Here is a 21,122-nt window from a genome sequence, read left to right on the forward strand (position 1 = left end):
CGCTCTACATGGGGCTACCCTTGAAAAGTATTCGGAGACTACAGTTGGTCCAAAATGCAGCCGCGCGAGTGATAGTGGATGCTCCTCGATACACCCATGTTACACCTATCCTCCGTGAGCTGCACTGGTTGCCTATTGGTCTCCGGGTCCAATTCAAGGTGTTGGTCATTACCTTTAAAGCCCTATATGGCTCAGGGCCAGGCTATTTGCGAGACCGCCTACTACCTCATAGTTCCCTACGTCCGGTTAGATCCCACAGGCTGGGCCTCCTTCAGGCCCTGTCGGCCAAGCAGTGCCATTTGGTGGGGCCGCGGAGGAGGGCCTTCTCTGTGATGGCGCCCACGCTTTGGAATCAACTCCCCCCGGAGATTAGGACCGCTCCCACCCTGTTGGTCTTCCGTAAGCTACTAAAGACCTGGCTTTTCCGGTAGGCCTGGGGTTTATAAAACCTTACCCCTGGATGATTGTTTTTGTATTGTTGTTTTGTTATGTTTTATGTGTTTTTTATTGTTAGCCGCCCAGAGTCCTTCGGGAGTGGGGCGGCTTATAAATTTTAAAAATAAAATAAAAATAATAGCCTATCCTCTTGGGGCCATTAGGATAGCCCAAACCCAATTGTTATGGGAAACACATTCTTCATCTAAATCCTCTCATGAAACCTGTCTTCTGTGGTTGAATCTCTGACAGTCCTCATTCTATTCAAGCCACACAGTGAAGTCAACATATGGCCTCACTAGGGGATTATTATTAGTAGTATAATTCTAAAGCACAAGGAGCCTAGGAGTTGGAAAAATTGCCCCAGATTTTGTTAACTTTCAACCAGTTGACCACCCATGCAATGCAGGTTCTTTGCTGACTTTGCCTGGGCCAAAAATATAAATGATGTCTGACCTCTGTGTATTTTTTTTCTTTCTTCATTCACTCCCCCAAATTTTAATTTATGGGCAACTGACAGATGCTATTTTATTTTTTAAAAAATATTTTTACAGGAGAAAGTAATATTTGTTTCCTAGTTAGACTTGTTGTCTAATATCTTTAAGTAACATTTATATATGTGGCTATTGGAAGCTATCACCATTACCTCCAACCCTACTATAAAACTGTTAAGGGCAGGATGAAAGTTACTTAATTTTTTTAATTAATATTTATTTGATCATTTATTACATGAATGGGTAAGTGAGGGGTTTGAAGGATCTATTTCTTTAATTTTTCTATAACCCTAGAGTCCACCTCAATTTACCAAAGGTAAAAGCTCTACTGGAAGAGAGCTCAATCTTCAGTTTGACTGTCTACCCCAGCAAATATTTTCAGTGCCATATGACTGCTTTGAACAACAAGAGAACAATATTGTTCCTTAATATCTCATGCTACTATTCAACTCCATTGACTTTACATATAAGGTGTATTTGTATATATACACAGTATTTTTCTTTACTTATTTTTTACTAAATTCTTTTGTATTTTTGATTTTTTTTCTCTAAGTATCTTTGATTTAAAATTTTAAAAAATGTCCACTCATTAATGCAACATCTAAAATTAAATATTTATACTTGTGCAGTTATATAGATATACCTATATTGAGACTGCACAGAAACACCTGAAATGGCAGCTCATGACTTTGGGTTATAAACCAATGTCATTCCCAAAACTTTGGCTTTGTCACCAGAGTTGATAATGTTGATTTCAGCCCACATAACTTTTGCTTATCATGCAAAGTCTTGAATGTATTTTGAATGGTGTTCCTTTTCACTTTGAAGAGCATCTCAAATGAGGAATCAAATTCTTCTGAGATGGGAAAAAGTTTATTGTTAACACACCTATTTACTAGTTAGGGAGATACATCTGGATAAAATTGACACAACCCTTAATCTTTGGGTTTGAGTAGATTTGAGGGTAGACTTTTAATCTAAATTTTATCTGTTGTGCTTGGCTCATCTTTTCTCTTCTATAATGATTTAAAAAGTGTTTTTCTGCTTAGAATTGTTGATTTTATTATTTCTGTATGAAAAAATGTCAACGTTATGGTATATTCCCAAAAGCAATTTGAACAAGTCAATAAACTGAACAAAATGTTTCCAAAGTGACCCTCAGATATGTGGAACATATAAATGGGATAAAGGAAAAGAAGAGGTTATTAATGTTACATACCAGAAATGAGGAACTTTATCTCACAGAGCCAAAAGCATGACCATGGGGGGGGGGGGGGAGAGAGAGAGAGAACTGACCATTTAAACTTTGAATCCAGGTTGTGAATAGCCCCCAGGTATGTCCGTTGTAACTTCAAACAGTCTCAAAGCAACCAGTTGTAAATCAAAAACTATTGATATGTTGAAGTCATGATTTCTGTCAGGGGGAAAGCACTCAAAAAGTCTAACACAGGGTGTCAAACTGCTAGCCTGCGGGTCAGATGCGTCATGGCGAAATCACATTGCCAACAATGGCAGAAAAGTTGCGATGTTGCAAGTTTGACACCCCTGGTCTAGCACAAGGAATGTAAAAGTGATAGCTGTAAGACCTCATCAGCAAGACTCCAGTCTTAAAGGAAATCATCCTTCCTATTTTTTGTAAGATTATAACAATCTCTTGATGTTTCAAGTAGCACAACATCCAGAATTCTCAGCAAAATCCATGCTAAGCTAAGTGGGGAGTTGAATTTATGTATTTATGGAAAATGCCAAGATTGGGGAAGGCTGTACTATAGTATCAGAAATAGTTTTTGGAGTGTTTAAATCATACACAGTGATTTAATATCACTGTTATCCATGATCCATATACTTTCTGACTGATTTTATCAGTTCATATCTTTGCCCCATTGCTACTATGGTGGTCTTACTTTCTCCCAATGGAGTTTTATTACAAACAGCTTCTGCTATGTCACATCTGTCCTTTCTGTTGACTTCTTGACGCATGAAAGTCCTAGTTAATTATATTTAAAGCCAATACTGGCAGGTCTTCAAGAAAACAGGCCCAAACAATGAGCTTTAATTACTGATTTGAAACAAAAGACTCCCAGGAAACTACCTAGCACAAATGTGGCCACATTTTTCTTGTTTATTTTTTTATATACCTCCTGTGTTGTCTTCTGTAGATAAATAGGATTTAAAATGAAATATACTTTATCTTTGAGTAAATGTTTTGCCGGGCTGAAATATCTTTTTCAACTTAATCAGTATTTAGACTGGTGCTACTGATTTTTAAAAATGGTTTATGCACCATTGATTATGCTTATGTGTCTATTTTGGGGAATGTGTCCTCAGGGGAAGTATGAAATATACACAGTCCCAAATAAACCTGTGTAATCACATTTGTCTGCTGCTTTAATCTGCTCTTCCCTTGTATATAAACAGATATCTTGAAGATGCACCTGAAAAAAAGGCAATAGACAGAGCTAAAATACTGTTTGGCATTACTTCCTTGGAAAACATAAATTATGCAGGCAATGTTAATGAACATTGTTTAGCAATATGCCCAGAAGCTCCTGTATAAAAAGGCAGTTATAATGTCCTGATTTAATTAAAGTGATTGGTACACCTGGTATGTCTTATGAGCACTGTATAGGTTTTAGCAGGAGCAATAGGATCACATCATAAAAGTCCCTTATAGGCCAGTTCAATGAGTCCTGCACATTTTTGGAAAAGTATTATCTGATTGCTAAATTTCTGTGGCTAGAGTTGTGCCTCAGATCACCCAGATCAAGATGCTTTTACAAATGTATCCTATTCTCCTTGGTGGCTTATGACAATGTATTTCTCCATAACATCAAAGTCTGTATTCCCAACCTGGTGTCCTGTGGATGTTCTGGGACACCAATTTCCTATCCTGCATTATTTATTGGCTGAAAAGGTTGACATCCTAGCATAGTGATTTCCAAACCTGAGTAAATTACCCCTAATTTGGGTAAAAGTGGTTTTTCTCTGGATAAGGACATAAGAACCTGTTACACATCATACAGGGACATCTAAGCTGACTTAAAGTAAAATATATATTTCCCAAACATTCCTATTACAATGAAAATCAATGAAGTTACCAATGGTGATTTGTTGAAAGAACATAAAGATCATTCAATGATATTCTTTTTATAATAGAGGTAGTCCTCAATTTACGAATTTTTGTTCAGTGACTGTTCAAAGTTATGATAGTGCTGAAGAAAGGGACTTACAACTAATCTTCAAAACTTGATAAGACTTTATGATGTTTAGGAAAGTAGTATATTGAGAATTTACCATATATTGTGCATGTAGAAAACTGTATGCCACAATATAGTTTAGTTTAGTAAGCAATGCAGAGATCTAAGAACAAACTTAGCATTGCAATTCTATGGTCATAAATTTAGGAATAAGATTGACTTACTGTAGTAAGGTTTACATAGGTAAAATGGAATTATTTTTTTACCCCAGCCCAATTCATTTTTATAGGGTGATTACTTCAGTTTAAACATGTGCTTAATTTCAAATCCAGTGAAGATTACAGCAAAAGTATACACATCTTTATTCCAAATAAAAACATGTTGCCATAGTAATTTTGAGTTGACTTGTTGGAGTTTTTTAAAAACCATAAGTACAGAGGATAGTGCTAACAGTATGTGAAGACAAAAATATTATAGATTTCTGTTTCTGGTCTTGTCTTAAACTGTATGGAATACCTATAATTAGGTGAGAACAACTAATGGCAAGTAATGCTTAAAGTTTGGATTAGAACTACCATAAAGATCATGAAGGTGACTTCAAGAACAGTTCTGAAATTGTCCCTGGAAAAGTTAACGCTGAGGATGGCAAGAATAATTGCTGCCTGTGAAGGAATTTATCCAACTTTACAGGAAGTGTTAATCATTATATTCTGCTTTTCTCCAATGTCCTCAGTAAAGGATGCTGTATTATCTTTGGATATGCAGATATTTGTTTGTAGACAGTTTGCCTTTCTGCAAATTATGTCATGATGCTGTATTTTCCTCACTTTCGTACTGCTCTCTGCAGGTAATAGATTATGTATTGGACTTGGGAAAACTCTTACTGTCACATTAAAGCATTAAATCATTATATAAAAAGATCTAAACCATAAAATCAACAAAAAAAACCAGGGACCTTAAATCATAAACATCAACCCTAGGCCTGGGATCAAAGCCAGGTTTTCAACATTTTCTAGAACCCAAAGAGAGATGGCACCATCCCTGTCACCTGGTGGATGCTGTTTCGTGTGCATGTGTGCATGCATTTAAGGGAGGGGATCTGGGGCATAGCCACTATACTGGTATGTATTGAGCAGATAGAAATGATTGGAAAGAAGCAGTCACTCAGATATTCAAGTCCGGAATAATAACTAGAGCCTTGAATTGTACTCAGAAACTGACTGACAGCCAGTGTGGCTCCCATAGCAGTGGTGACACATAGGCACACCTGGAGATACCCATTACTACTTGTGATGCTACATTTTGAACCAACTGTAGCTTCTGGGTGGTGTTCAAAGGCAGCTTTATGTACAATGGATTGCAATTATTCAATCATGAAATGACCTGGGTGTGAGTCACTTCATGATTGCATTATTCCAGTTGTGAAGAATTCTGGAGCCTCCCACTCTAGGAAAGGGCAAAAGTGATGCATTACACGAACACTTGCAAAAGTCCTTCTGGCCACAGCTATGTTTTGAGCAGTAACTACAAGTCCAGAGGGACCCCCAAATTGCACACCACTCTTGACTGGGAAAATGAAACCTCATCTAAGACCAAGGATTATAATATCCACAAGGGAGAGTCCATCCTAGGAGTCCAAGCAGCCATAGTGACTCAGTCGAAGTCTGTTCCATTTCTCCAGATTTGAACAGCCTATAGATCCTGAGGGTCAATACAAGCCATCCCCTACTTATGGCTATTATTGAGCCCAAAATTTCTGTTGCTAAGCAAGACAGTTGTTATGAATTTTATGACCTTTCATGCCACAATTGTTAAGTGAAAAATTGTGGCAAGTTGTTAAGTTAGTAACAGGGTTGTTAAGTGAATCTGCCTTCCCCATTCACTTTGCTTGTCAGAAGGTCACAAAAGGAGGTCACATGACCCCAGGACACAGCAACTGCCATAAATATGTGCCAGTTGCCAAGCATCCAAATTTGGATCACATGAGGATACTGCTGTGTTTGTAAATACGAAAACTGATCATGAGTCAGTTTTTTCAGTGCTGTTGTAACTTTGAACAGTCACTAAATGAACTGTTGTAAGTTGGGGGTTACCTATACATTAATAGTTTTACATGTGGTGCTCAGGATTGAGATATAAATAGCATCATCTCTATGGTGCTCAGGATTGAGATATAAATAGCATCATCTCACTTTTAGAATGTAAATTGGACAAATGTATTGGTTTACACAGTGTAAAAACTTCTTTATAAAACTGCAGAGTTTGCAGCAAATAGTGAATCTTGGGACCTTGTAATAAAACTGTTGTAAAGGAGTACAGGATAAAAAAATTCCTTTATAGTTTAGTATGATTTGACAAAATATAATGAGTAACTCAGAGAATTCTATCTTTTTTTCCAATATTGAATTGAAAGAATAAATATGAGTGTGTGCGTCTAGTTTGAAGCTTAACACTCTGCTTTGTTCATGTTTTCTTTTGCTTCTAGGGGTTTTATATCTTCAGTATGGAGATGAAACTAAACAGCTAAGGATGCCCAATGAGATTACAAGCACAGACACTATTCGTGCCCTCTTTGTAAGTGCCTTTCCCCAACAACTGACAATGAAAATGTTGGAATCTCCCAGTGTGGCAATATATATCAAGGATGAGAGCAGAAACATCTATTATGAATTAAGTGATGTGAGGTAAGTGAAATTCTATGGCTTGAGGTAGGTTTCTTTGTAAAGATCGGCAATATGTTGGCCAGAAGTGCCAAGATGCTCATAGTGTCTCCTGATGATTCCTCCCACTCCCAGGTTTTTTTAAAAAACAAAAAGAAATTTTAAATGGTTAGAAATTCTGAAGACGATTAAATCATGCAATATTCTAAGGACCCTTAAATCATGCAATATTCCAATATTTTCTCAAGAATCTCAGTCTGCCTGGAATATTTTTTTGTTGTGACATTCCAGTGTTGAATGAATCCAGAACTAAAACATCTAGAACAGGGGTCTCCAATCCCCAGTCCATGGACCAATATCAGGCCGCAGCATGCCAGCAACCGGACTGCACAAACAAGCAAGCCCCATCCGTGGGATGCAGGCAGCACACAAAACCACACCCCCTCTAGTTCATGGAAAAATCTCTCTCCACATAACTGATCCCTAGTGCCCAAAAGGTTGGGGACCTCTGATCTAGAAAGATATCTTTGAAACATTACCTGTGCCTTTAATGCTTCATTTTCCTCTTTCTTTTCTATCCGATAAGTTGATGTAGAAGTACTCCATTACTCTTTCCAGAAATTTGGATTAATCATTTGCAGAAGGTTTCTGAAATATGTGTCAGCGCATTATATGGCCATAGAACTTAACAGTTAAAAAAGAAATGTAACAAATTAAAATTATCCTGAACTTTGTAATAATTTCAGTGGTCTAGGAATGCTACATACTTCCTGTTATTCTATGCCTCCTTGTTACCAACAAAATATATCCATTTATATTTATTCTCTATAGTAGGAACATGTTTAATATGAGAAGCAAGTGTATATCACATAAGTTGAAGAGATTCAAAAATGTTAGGTTTAAATCAAAGATAGACTTTGAAGTTATGCCTTGGATGTTTTCATAAAATGACTGTCATGAATGGCTTTTTGTATTCAATAATTAACTTTGTGCAATAAATTATTGGTTTTCCAAAAGGCAGATTGGTGCCTTCTGCCATCACCTCTTCCCCCAGGATGCACCAAGCAGCTCTGATTTCTTTATTGATCAGAAGACATTTCTTTGACAGCCATTTTGGTGTAGTGGTTAAGGCATCTGACTAGAAGCCAAGAGACTATGAGTTCTGGTTCCATCTTAGGCATGAAGCCACCTGGATGAGCTTGGACCAGTGTTTTGGCAAGTATCAGGGCAGATATTATCCCCTGAAGTATTAAAGTGTTTAATATGAGAAGAAAGAGTACATCACATGTGTTGAAGATATTCAAATATTTTAGGTTTAAGTCAAAGACAGAGTTTGAAGTTATGCTTCGGATGCTATCACAAAATGGCTGCCATGGATGGCTTTTTGTATTCAGTAATTAGCTGTGTGCAATAAAATACTGGTTTACTGAAAGGCAATTGATTCTTTTGGATCCAAAGACAATGAACATTTCAGTAAATAAAGGGATTCTCCAGCATGAGGATGGATAATCCACGGATTGGGTTTCCTGAAGTCCCTTCTACCCAATTAGACTTAAGACTGAGAGATAGCCACGCCTCTTGCTGGGTCACGTTTACCCAGTTCCATCTTAGTCTTTACCCAGACAAGATGCATTGGTGCTTCTCTCCAGACTTAAGTTTATTTTAAAGCCTGTAGCCTCAGCACGAGGTTTCTTTGTTTACCTTTTGCTTTTTGGGGCTTTGGGGAGTTACGGAGCTTTCCGTTCAATCCAGCTGGTCGGTGGATCTCCGCAGAGGCCCAGGGCAACAGCAGTTCGTCCCGGACTGCTGAGTCCTCAGCGGGGGACCTGTTTCACTTTATTTGCAAGGCTTGCAGTACCGCGGAGCCTTCCGATTGGCTTGGTCGATTGGGGGACTGCCGAGGAAGCCCAGAACGACAGCTGATCGTCCGAGCTTTGTCCGGACGATCGTGGCTACCGGTGAGTCGCCACGTGGCTGGCGGCCACCATTTTGTTTTTGGGGCGAGGCCTGTACTGCAGGGCCGGCATTAGGGCCATAGGTTGATCGCCATGTGGCTGGTGGTCACCATTTTGGAATTTAAAAAAATAATAAATAAAATAAAAAATAAATACTTATTGCGCAGTTTAATTTCTCAACTTCTTTTGTCAGCAACAAAAGAGAGATTTAAGGCTAAATTAACCTTTCTGGTCTTACTGAGTGGCTGGAATAGTTTCTCCCCCCCCCCCATTTCTGGGGAGGGCTGACCTAGTGGAGACAATCTCCAAGCATTTTTCCCAAGCCACATCCACTTGTCATTGCCTCTGGCAATTTATTGCAACAGTATAATTGAATTGTCTTTCATTGGGAGTTGGCTTCTCTCACCTCTACTGCCTACTAAGAACCTATTTGTCATATACTGTGTTTCACAGTTGTTTTTTGGCAAGGAGCTCACATACTGGTCTCACTAGTCTCTGCAGTCCCACACTGGGCCTCAGCTCCTAGCCTGTTCTAGACCCATTCTCAGACTTGTTCTGAAGGGTCTCAGGCCTAGTTCCTTCGAAAGGTGTCCATATTGATTTTCCAGCCTTTACTGCCTGGTACAAACCCATTCTCAGACTTGTGCTGAAGGGTCTCAGGCCTAGCTCTCTTTCAAGGAGTCTATACTGGTTTTCCAGACTTTACTGCCTGGTGCAACCCATTTTCAGACTTGTGCTGAAGGGTCTCAGGCCTAGCTCTTTTGCAAGGAGTCCATACTGGTTTTCCAGTCCTTACTACCTGGTACAACCCATTCTCAGATTTGTGCTGAAGGGTTTTTCAGGTCTTACCTGCTGTGCCAAGAGCCATATTGGTTTTACCAGTTTTCTACTGTTTTTCACCTTAAGAAGGGTACACAAGTGATGGCTGAAGACAAGTAGCCTCAACTAGTTCTGGCACCCACCAGTCCTCCAAGTAAAAGGAGATGCAAATCTCCAAAAGCGGAGGCAGCCGGCAAAGTCAAAGCAAAAGCAAAGGCGTTATCCGGCAAAGTGCCATCCAAGAGGGCGGAGAAGGAGGCCACTGGGAGACGTCAGGCCCTAAAGAGGCAGATATCCAGGACTCAAAAGACAGCTCCATCACAACATATGCAAGCTGCATTTGAGACTTCTCCTTTCAACCCTCAGGTAACCACAATTGCACAGGTTCATAGGCCATTGTCTCCGGAGGGTGGGTCTCAATCTTGACCCATTAGTCCCATGACATCTAATCCTAGTCCAAGCTGGGGGGCTCCCTCGCTTAATCCTCAACCTACTCCATCGACCACAACCACAGCCGCTGGTCTCCGTCCTGAGTCGCCACAGACGATTGTGCCGGAGCAACTCCAATCCATGCTCACGCAGGTATTAGAGAGTCTCTCATCCCTACAGAAATCCCAAACCCCAACACCCTCCCAGCATCGGTCTACCACCCCTGATTACGCTTATTCCATTACTTCTGATCAATCCCCACAGAGTGGGGATTCTTATTCGGAAATTGATGAATCATGGGGGACAGCTCTATCAGATGATGAGGATGCTCCTCAGGAGCCCTCCCCTTTTGTAGGCCCCTTTGATCCCACTCTATTCAAGACCATTCTAGCCAAGGCCACAGCCACATCCCAGATCGTCCCAGAGCCAGACCCACAACCCACTCCTTCCATCAGTCAGTCTTCAAATCCTCTGTTTGCTGAGGTATGCACCCATCAGACGTTGGGTAAGTTATTAGCGGCGGTGGAATACACGGCCAATGCCATGTTACATGCTGCCCAATTTTCAGCCAGAGCGATAGCAGCCAATGTTTCTACCAGGCGACTGCTTTGGCTGAAGCAATGGTGAGCGGATCTAAAATCCAAAGGGCGTTTGGCCACCGCTCCTTACTTGGGCGGAAAATTATTTGGGGAAGCCCTGGAGCCATACTTGATAGAAAACAAGGATAAGAAAAAGGTACTTGCTCACCAGGCCAGGCAATCAGACAGGAAGTCTGCTCCCTTTTATCGCCGTCAGGGATTCCGGGGCAATACCCAAGGTTCTAACTGGTCACAACACACACGTTCATTTCCTCCAAGATTGGACTGTCAAATGGAATGTTTTGGACCCGAGCCCAGGCAACAACAGCAGTCTAAGTGGCCCTTTCAAGTCACTGGGGGCTGTCCCTATTGGAGGAATAAGTGACTCCAGGGAGGACCCCCCATAGCTGGTCAGCTCTCCCTGTTCTCTTAGAACTGGGGGAACATTACCACCAATGCCTGGGTTTTGTCCACCGTCACCAACGGCCTGACCTTGGAGTTTTTCTCAAAACTGGCAAACCGATTCATTTCTTGTCCAACACCTTCAAACCCATCAACATGGGCTCTCATGAAGGAGGCCATTTCCCATCTTATCAAAATAAAAGCGGTAGAACCGGTCCCTCCCGATCAGAGGGGGTGAGGTTTTTATTCAATCCTCTTTATAGTTCCAAAGACCTCAGGAGGATGGAAGGCCATTCTGGACCTAAAAAGGTTAAATTCTTACCTGGTATAGAAAAAATTCAAAATGCAGACCCTACAATCCATCTTGGCCAGCATAAGAAGGAACGATCTCCTGACATCCATCGACCTCACGGAGGTGTACCTATATATCCCAATATTTCCATCACATCGCAGCTTTCTCAGATTCTGCTACAGATCACTATCAATACAGAGTGCTTCCGTTTGGCCTTTCATCTGCCCCGAGGGTATTCACGAAGATCTTGTCAGTTCTGGCAGCTCACCTCAGACTGGAGTCCATTCGGATCCAGTGTACTTGGACGACATCCTCATCCAATCAGTGTCGGTTCGGGCTGCGCGGTCAGAGGTAGCCCGTACAATAGAGGTGCTCCAGAACCACGGATTCTTGGTGAATTTTCTCAAAATCCAACTGATTCTGTCCACGCGGCTATTTCATCTGGGAGCAGTGATAGATACAACATGCTGCATGGTCTACCTGTTGCCAGACCACATAGCCAATCTCAGGGCCCTTGTCTGCCAGGACAGTTTCGCTTCTCACTCTCTCCCAGCTCTTAGGCAAGATGATCTCTTGCATTGCCATCGTACCTTGGACCAGACTACAATCAAGAGCCCTTCAGTGGTTCCTCCTCCCCTTTCAGAGACAAAAATTAACATCCTCCAACAAGCAGGTGAGGTTGACCCCTCTGATATCAAGTTCACTCTGATGGTGGAGTTCTCGGGCCATCAACAAGGGCTCGAAGTTCAGGGAGCCATCACACATCGTATTCACCACGGACACCAGTCTCTTTGGCTGGGGGGCTCACCTCCAGTCTCAGATAGCCCAGGGGAGATGGTCCAAGGAGGATTTGAAACACAATATAAATTGGCTGGAACTCAGGGCAATTCACCTGGCGTTGTGTCACTTCAATCACAAGGTGAGAGGCCAGCATGTTCTCGTCCTCATGGACAACATAGCACCAAAGCCCATGTGAACCGTCAAGGGGGCACAGGTCGAATTCTCTGATGACGGAAGCCAGACTGCTCTGCTCTTGGGCAGAGGCCAATCTGTCCTCGATAAAGGCAGATCACATCTCGGGAGCAATCAACCAGCAGTCGGACGCTCTCAGCAGGGCAACGGTGGATCATTCAGAGTGGTGACTGGATCCAGCACTGTTCCTAGCAATATCTCACAGGGTAGGTTCAGCAGCGAACTCTCAACTTCCAAGGTTTTTCTCCCGTTTTCCATCCCTGTGCAGAGGGGGTAGATGCCCTGTGCATTCCATGGCCCTGAGGACTTCTTTATGCCTTTCCTCCACTCCCTCTATTTCCGGCCATCATCCGCAAGATTCTTCGAGAGAAGGTGGAGATTGTCCTCATAGCCCCTCATTGGCTGAGGCACCTATGGTTTGCCAATCTCATGAGCCTGTCAGTATTGGTTCCGTGGAAGATATCCCCAGACTGAATAGCACTCAATCAAGGGGCGTTTCAACATCCCGACCCTCAATGGCTATAGTTATCTGTATGGCGATTCAGCAGAGACGTCTGATTGAGGAAGCTTATCCTCCAAGGGTCATTGATATGATCCAAGCATCTAGACGCCCATCAACTAATAGAGTTTATGACTCTACTTGGAAGAATTTTATATCTTGGATGTCCAAGCATCATGTCCAATTGTCATCTCTCACGGTGCCTCAGGTGCTACAGTTTTTACTGGATGGGATGGATAAGGGTCTGTCTCCTAGTACTATCAGGAGACAGGTTGCAGCTTTGGCCACGGTTCTTTCTTGTGACGACTCTTCCTCACTTGCACACCATCCGGTAATCTGTTCCTTCATAAAGGGGGCAATTAATACTAGACCTCCAACAGTTCATCGGTATCCCTCTTGGGATCTTTCGAGAGTTTTGCAGGCCCTTACCGGGTCGCCTTTCGAACTACTTCATTCCTGTGATCTCAATCTCTTATCTATGAAGGTGGCCCTTTTAGTGGCAGTGACCTCGGCCAGGCGCATATCTGAATTAGCCGCCCTCTCGGTCAGGGAGGATCTCTGCCTGTTTCGTCCTGATTGCGTGATCCTACATTTGGATCCCATCTTTATTCCTAAGGTGAACTCTTTGTTTCACTGGTCACAGGAGGTGGTGTTGCTGAGTTTCTGCCCTAGTCCACCTTGTGACTTTGAATGCAGATGGCCCACCTTGGATGTTCACAGGGCGCTACGCGTTTACATTAAAAGGACTGCTTCTTTCCATAGGTCAGAGGCACTTTTCCTCTCTTTCAATCCTGCCTCTATGGGGCTCAAGGTTTCTTCTTCCACTGTTGCCAGGTGGATTAAGGCTTGTATTGCCAGGGCATACCAATCGCAGTCTTTAGCCATTCCTTCATGTATCATGGCTCACTCTACTCATAGTGCTGCCACCTCTGTGACCTGGGCCATGCAGGCGCCCATTGACGACATCTGCAGGGCAGCAACCTGGTCGTCGCCTTCCCCATTTATCCGTCAATATAAAATTGATAGCTTTGCCTCTGCTGGCGCTGCTTTTGGCCATAGAGTATTACAGAGGGTAGTGTCATCTGCATCACATGCCCCGTCTGTTCCCCCCCCCCAGGGACAGGCAGGTTTTGGTATGTCCCAATCCGTGGATTATCCATCCTCATGCCGGAGAAGGGGCGTTGTCTTACCTGAACACATTTTCTCAGCATGATGATGGATAATCCACTCCCGCCCTTTACTGATTATTGGGCACTGTGGCAGGAATCTGGAAACTAACGTGTCTGGCTTTGTCTGTTGCTTTGCCTTCGTCAGAACTGGGTAAACGTGACCCAGCAAGAAACGTGGCTATCTCTCAGTCTTAGTCTAATTGGGTAGAAGGGACTTCAGGAAACCCAATCCGTGGATTATTCATCATCATGCTGAGAAAAGGCATTCAGGTAAGACAACGCCCCTTTTAAGCTTTATTAGCTCAAGCAAACAAATTTAAAAGCATAACATAAAAAGCATGCACACGAAGCAAGATGATACCCAAATCTTTTACAAATTGCAAGGAGCTCCTTAATAACAGTAAGATACACCAAGGGCAGCCATTTTCCACAGTACCCAGTGGAAGTTGAGCGGTTGAACTTTGTGCAGAAGCTCGTAAGAAACCATAGCAACCCTAAGGTTTTTATCAAATCTGATACCACGACATCATGACTGTACTGTGGGCAGGAGATTGCAAGAACTGATCTTGACTGAGTGGTATATGATTCTGGGATGGGAACTGAGAGTCTGAGAATTTCACAGCAAGAAAAGTTTTGAAGCTATATGAGGATTCCTCTCCCCATCTCCCCTTTATTCAGTAAACAAGAGTAAAATACTAGGCAGGCTAGCTCAGAATGAACTCTAAACTTCTAGATTTTTCTTAATATGAAGGGGCAATAAAAACATACTACTAAACTCCTTGAAATAACAATGGTCATTTGTATTGTTATTTCAGCCAATCACTCTTTCTCATCCCTAAGAAAGGGCAAACCATTTCTGAAAATCTTGCCAAGAAAATTACAGAGACTAGTCCAGGCAGTCTCCAGGTTACAAAGTCATCCCTTACATGCACTCCCCACTCAGAAAACATTTCTGTAAAGGACAGACTTTTCTTAATGTTGTCATTATTGTAATTATTATGATAATGCTGTTGCTGGTGATTTTTATCCTTCCTTTCAGATATTGTACATTATTTGAATAGCTTGTCATAAAATCTTGAAAAGGCTATGAAATATGTGAAAATCAGCACTTTTATAAAAGCAAAGGGGGTACCAAGCTAGATAATCGGGGGGGGGGGGTGTTCAATGTTGGGTCCTAAGGTTGAAAAAACTTTCCGCAGACAGTTTTGTGTTCTGCACTACAAAGAGGATCCCAGCAGGCAGTCTGCCAGATGGCTGTTTAGACATCTACATGTGTGGAAAAATGAGCTGATAGAGCCTGGAGATGTAGATTTGCAATTTCAGATTACTGATGGAAGAACACATTTTGAACGTTGTCATTTGTGTGGGTGTACATGTTTATGTGCCTGCCTATTTAGCCCAGCACGTAGGATCCAGATGTGCTGTCCAAACAGGAGTGGCAAGACTCATGCCAGAAATGCCAGCTAATGTTGACAAAATTGAAAAAAAGCAACTTTTCCTAAAATATTCAGACAATCTGCAGGTAAAAAGTTAACACTGAAGAGAAGGTGATAGAAATAATGCTGCCTCTTCGTTCTATTACATATTCAGTTTCAGCCTTAGTTTGTTGTGATTGAAAAGTTGTGATCTGCTGTCTTAGAACAGCCTTGTTTATCTTGATCAATTTTAATGCTAAAGACCAGAAAGCAGGAAGGAGCTAGCTCAGTGTTCCTCAGTTTTGGTAACTTTAAGACATGTGGATTTCAGCACCCAAATTCCCCAGCCAGACAGATCACAGTTGGGAGCAGAATTTTGGTCACTAAATATTGCAGTCATTAACTGAATCATCAGATGACTGGATCTGATTTCACAACCATTTTTAATGTGGTCATTGTGAATCACAAACAGATAGTTCTCGACTTATGACTACAGTTGAGCCCTAACTTTTTTTTTGCTAAGTGAGTCATTTGTTGTGAATTTTGCCCCATTTACAACATTTTATGAATCACTGCAGTTATTAAGTTAGTAACACGGTTGTTAATTGAATCTGGTTTCCCCATTGACGTTGCTTGTAAGAATGTCACAGAAGATGATCACATGACTCCAAGATGCTGCAACCGTCGTAAATATGAGTCAGCTGCCAAGCATCTGAATTTTGATCACATGATCACAAGAGATACTGCAATGGTCGTAAGTGTGAAAAATGGTCATAAGTCAATTTTTTCAGTGCAGTTATAACTTTGAACAGTCACTAAATGAACTGTTGTAAGTCGAGGACTACCTGTAGTTGTGCAACTCTGGCTTCCCCCTTTACTTTGCTTGATGAGGAGCTACCTGGAAAGGTTGCAGATTGTGATCCCATGATTGCAGGACACAAAAACGGTCATAAATATGAGCCAATTGCCAAGTTCACAAATTACAATTACATGACCCCAGGACAGTTCTAACTTTAAGGATAGATCATAAGTCACTTTTTCAGCACCATCGTAAATTGCGATAAACTTCCATTGCCCGTGGGTATATATTTTTCTTGTGGTTTCTGCTCAGTGCTGACTTCATTATATCTAAACATCTAATTAACCCTACATTTCTTAACAGTGAACATTGTTTCGTCTTTTCAGCTCTCTGACTTTTCCTGGCAGACTGCTTGAATTTGATAGAAGCAATGCAAGTTCTAACTAGTTACAGATTCAAAGCAACTACCAGCATCACTGTAACTTTAAAAGAAACTAGACCTGTCCAAAAATCCTTCACCATGTCTCTCTCTTCCCCCCTCCATCAAAATGATAATCCCACTGATTAAGATCAGCCCACTAAACATATAACTGCACCTGGAGTAGAGGAATTCAGTGTAACATGCAGTTTCTCTCACGATGATTGGTAGTAAATGAAAGGCATCAGAACTTTAAAAGGACGTAAATGTGTTTAGATTACATTTTTGTAGGCCTTTATTGCAGAAGGAGAAAACAGCAGGATTTACTGCAGACCTCTAATCTGTAAACTGTAAGGTAGGTTTTAAACTAAATGGCAAATCCATTGACTTTTTAATTTATGGAGTTAGATATCAATTTTGTTAACTGAAAATTCATCTTTAGAATTTAAAAACAAAATATTTTAATATTGAGCATGTATTATAGATATTTGCAGTTTAAAGCTGTTTACATTTATTCAGCAATAAATCTCACTTTATGCATTTGAAACGATTTGACTTAATTTGTTACCCAAGCATTTTACTCCTAAGGATCTTTGACAAATATTGTTTTGATGCTTTATTTTAATATGTATCCTTACATCAAATCAGAGGGAAGATATGACTGGCTTGGTAATAAGGTACTGATAAAAGCCAATAAAAATATTTATTAAATGTGTTGGATTTTGTACTGTTATTACAGCATCTTTAATGAAACTTGAAATGAATTCATCTTAGAATAAAATTCCCTTCCAGGGGATGAGTGAGCAGTGTTTTTATTGTTCCTGCAATGTGCAGCTTCTTCATTCACCAGTCACTACCTGGATTATTCAAATAAAGTAAATGAGCTGAGCTGAAGTCCTTTCTTCCCTTATGTATGCATGTGTGTTTTATTTTTAATTCTAGGAATATTCAAGACAAATCTTTCCTTAAAGTTTACAACAAGGATCCTGCCCATGTCTTTAACCACATGCCCAGAACTATCAATGGAGATGTAAGGGTAAGTGCAAGACCTTCATTTATTTAGGGTTCTTTGGTTCTCTCATTTGAGAACCTGCTTCTGCAGGGCCATAAAAATGACACCAATGTGTGAAAATTACCTTCCTTTGTCTTTCCCCCCCTTAATTATTTTGCCAAATGTGTTAAAAGAAGTCACATTAGAGAGAATGTTAAAAAGGTTAGCCATTTGACCGGTTAAATAATGGCTGTAAAATTGATGGAATATTGCAAATGTTTAACTTAAGCTTGAGGGGCAAATTAAGAATTGTCCATCACTTTCTTTTCATAGTGTCTGAGTTCAGATAAGTTACTTAAGTTCAACATAGTATATCAATCAAATATTTTGTGTTCACACACACTGAATCAAACTAATCATACATCCTGGGTTGCTGCCATATGCTGAGTTATACATAGTTGGATAGCTTGTAGTTCTACATCTTGTATAATTATATTGTACTTATTCTAGAAGTAACTGCTCTTGGGACTGATTGTAACTGTTAATCATAAACAGTGATCATAAAGCGGTTTGAAAAAAATACATTTATTGCTTATTGGAGTAGCCAAAAGTAATCTGTGGATAAATTCATTAGTAAGGAATCGCACACTGAAAAGACATGTGCCAGACGAAACAAAAAACTTACCAGTTTAACTAACTGCTGTGAGCCAACAAATATTCTTCGCCATCTTCCTAGTAAATAACATACTATACTTTGTTTTGTTTGGGCCTGTACTGTTGTGCGAATCAAGGCATTTGTGTTGAACCAAATCATAGTTTACTAAAAGCTATGCACTGGTCACTAGCTGCAGTTATACATCATGCCAATAATGTCTAGGGTTATTGGATCTGATTACAAACTTAGAGTAACCACTAGATGGTATCAAAGAGTTAATGTTTTCTGTTTCCTTTTAGTGCCACCTAATGATCATATAGATTTGTATAGATAAACACTAGTATTCCTAAACCTACCCATTCAGGTTGCATCTTAATTAGGAAGAACAATCAAATCTTGGCACTTTCTTCCATAATTTGGTTACTGCTACCATTTTCAAACCAGGAATGCTGACCTATGTTCCTTCCTAATAAGTCCAAGTTAAAAACCTTGATTTGTTTTTGGCTACCATTTCTTGTTTAATAGAGATGTACCAGAAATCCTGGTTCACACATCACGCCAAAGAAACTAATAGGTAAACTGCACTTGGGCTGGCATATGCTGTTCAATTGTTCCCACCTGGTTACTTTTACCAGCAGGTGGGAACGATTGAACAGCATATGCCAGCCCACTTCTTGTTTATGAAAAGTCAGAATGCTTATTTATTGAGACTGAAAATAGATTCATTGTATTTGAAGCTTAGATCCTTCCATAATACCTGCTGAGATGTTGGGCTATAATAGATAGAGCTGAAATGTATGACATTTTTTTTCTATTGGAATCTCACAATAATTGGTATACAGGTAGCCCTCGACTCATGAACACAATTGGGACCAGAATTTCCATTGTGTCTGAATTTTGAACATGTGACCATGGTGACTTTGAATAGTTGCTAAATGAATGGTTGTAAGTTGAGGACTATCGGGAGTTCCTGGAGGGAAACCAGTGGAACTGAACTACAGAGTAAGCATTTATAGAACTGTACTGTAGCCCCAGGTCTTAGCACTGATGATCATTAACTTCCACAAATTGTAAACCCAAATGCAAGTATTCACCTTTTGCTACATTTGGGGAAATATATAGCATCCATTTCTTAGCCCCATCCCTATGCCATTCTGTTTCCCATGATTTTAAGTACATGGGCTTTTTCAGACTTCTGTACCAGAATGGATGTTAAATAGTAATCTTTCATACTGTGGAAAGTAGTTGTTCTTTTCCTAAAAAATTTTTTCCCAAGGTATCTAGCTTTGTAAAACAGAATGGAAGCATCAAGTTAATTTTAGTTTGGCATCCATTTATGGCCACTTTATCACCAAGGCTTTCCCAAACTAAATATAAATAACTGCTGGTACAAAAGACTACTTTAAAATAGTGCAAATGGAGGCTGTCCAGGCTGTCCAGGAGAAATAATCACCACTTTTTACTGCTTAGATCAGATATTTACTTAAAAACCCTTTCCCCCTTCAAAATCTCAGTGCCCACTCTCTTTGAATAAAATACATTAATTCCATCAGAAAAGTATTGCCAGCAATGGAGCTGCCTGATTTTAGTAGATTGCATAGGATTTTGAAAGGGAAGTTAATCATTGGTGCAAAACATCTGTGAAAATAGGGACTTAGAATTCTGCATTTGTTTGAGAATTCCTCAAGAGCATGCTTTGTATAGCAAATTCAAAGCATTGCTGCAGTTATTAACATAGCAAGAATTAACATTTATAAATATATTATAAACTCAACAATGTGTTGCTTCCTGTGGAGTGATTCCTCTATACCTCTTGCCTGGATCTCTGATAGCCAAGTGGAGGTATGTCATGCTATAGGTGGTGAGTTAAAACGTCCACTTCTGCCTAGAAATTAATTTTCTGATCAGCAGTTAGTTTGCTATGGATGGGGATGTTACTAGGTTTCACAACCAGAAAAGAGTCACTTGAAGATGGCTTGTATCTTGTTCAGAATCCTCAGATAAGTGTTTCTAAGGAAGGAAGTGTGGGAAAGGACAGAAAATGCATAAGGAAGCACCTTTACAAGCACACATTCTATTTTTAGCCCTTGCAGAACAGACTGAGGAAACTGGTAGGGGGTGGGAGTGCATACGTAGAAAAGGCAGCAACCCTGTAGGGGAAGAGATAACTTCCTTTTTCCAGCTGAATCCATGGTGGTTGGAATGGAAGAAACAGAAGAGTTTATTTCTACCTTTAGAATTGGACTTGAAAGAACTCTTCTTACATCTTATAGATAAAACTCTCTTGCTAGAAGACTACTTTCTCTTCTGTTGGCTACTTTTTTTAAAAGAAAAAAGAAAAAAAAGTACATATCCTCATAAAGCAACATTATGTGAGATACAGAAAAGGAATAATGAAGAGTAAGTCAAAGAAAAAAAGTCATGAAGCAAGAAAAAGCAAAGGAATAATTGCTCCATGTAGCTAAGCCCTTTAATATGCTGTGAACGAAACTGAAGGTACCGTATCAGCTTTGAGATTTGGATGGCTTGTTTTACACATTTGGTTGTCTTTTCCTTTTGAATGGCAGGACAGCCAGCCAGGTGGTGATTAGTTTCTATTGCTGTGATTTCTGGCACAACACATTGTAAGCAAGTGCTGAAAAGCCTGTTGCTATAATTACAGTACTTTAACAGAAGCAAGTTTGCATCCGGAAAGATGGCATATGTACTCACTCACCCCTGTTAATAATAGATTAAGTGGGGAAAATTTACGTTGGATGCAAAGAGATACCAAACATTGGATCCAAATCTTTCAATATATATTCCTCTCTTTTTGCTTTCATTTTTCCAGTTTATTCTCTTGTTCAAAGAAAGCAGGTAGTATCAAAAGTATTTTTTTCTCTCTCTTTTCTATGTAACTATACGTTTTCCCAGGTCCATTTTTTTGAAACAGAAATTGTTTGC

At 40.4% G+C, this 21,122-nt stretch overlaps 1 protein-coding gene across 16 annotated transcripts in view; it reads left to right on the forward strand.

Annotated features, from left to right (window-relative positions):
- Positions 1-21,122, forward strand: part of KIAA1217 (KIAA1217 ortholog) — a 250,943-nt gene that overhangs the window by 141,075 nt on the left and 88,746 nt on the right. For all 16 annotated transcript variants that reach the window (XM_039324059.1, XM_039324070.1, XM_039324065.1 and 13 more), the window contains 2 exons: positions 6,612-6,810; positions 17,476-17,569. In XM_039324059.1, the coding sequence (XP_039179993.1) occupies positions 6,612-6,810; positions 17,476-17,569 (293 nt within the window). The remainder of the gene's footprint in view (positions 1-6,611; positions 6,811-17,475; positions 17,570-21,122) is intronic.

This window comes from Crotalus tigris, unplaced genomic scaffold (assembly GCF_016545835.1).
Source record: "Crotalus tigris isolate CLP2741 ecotype Arizona unplaced genomic scaffold, ASM1654583v1 scf7180000024292.1016931, whole genome shotgun sequence".
Classification (NCBI taxonomy): Eukaryota; Metazoa; Chordata; class Lepidosauria; order Squamata; family Viperidae; genus Crotalus; species Crotalus tigris.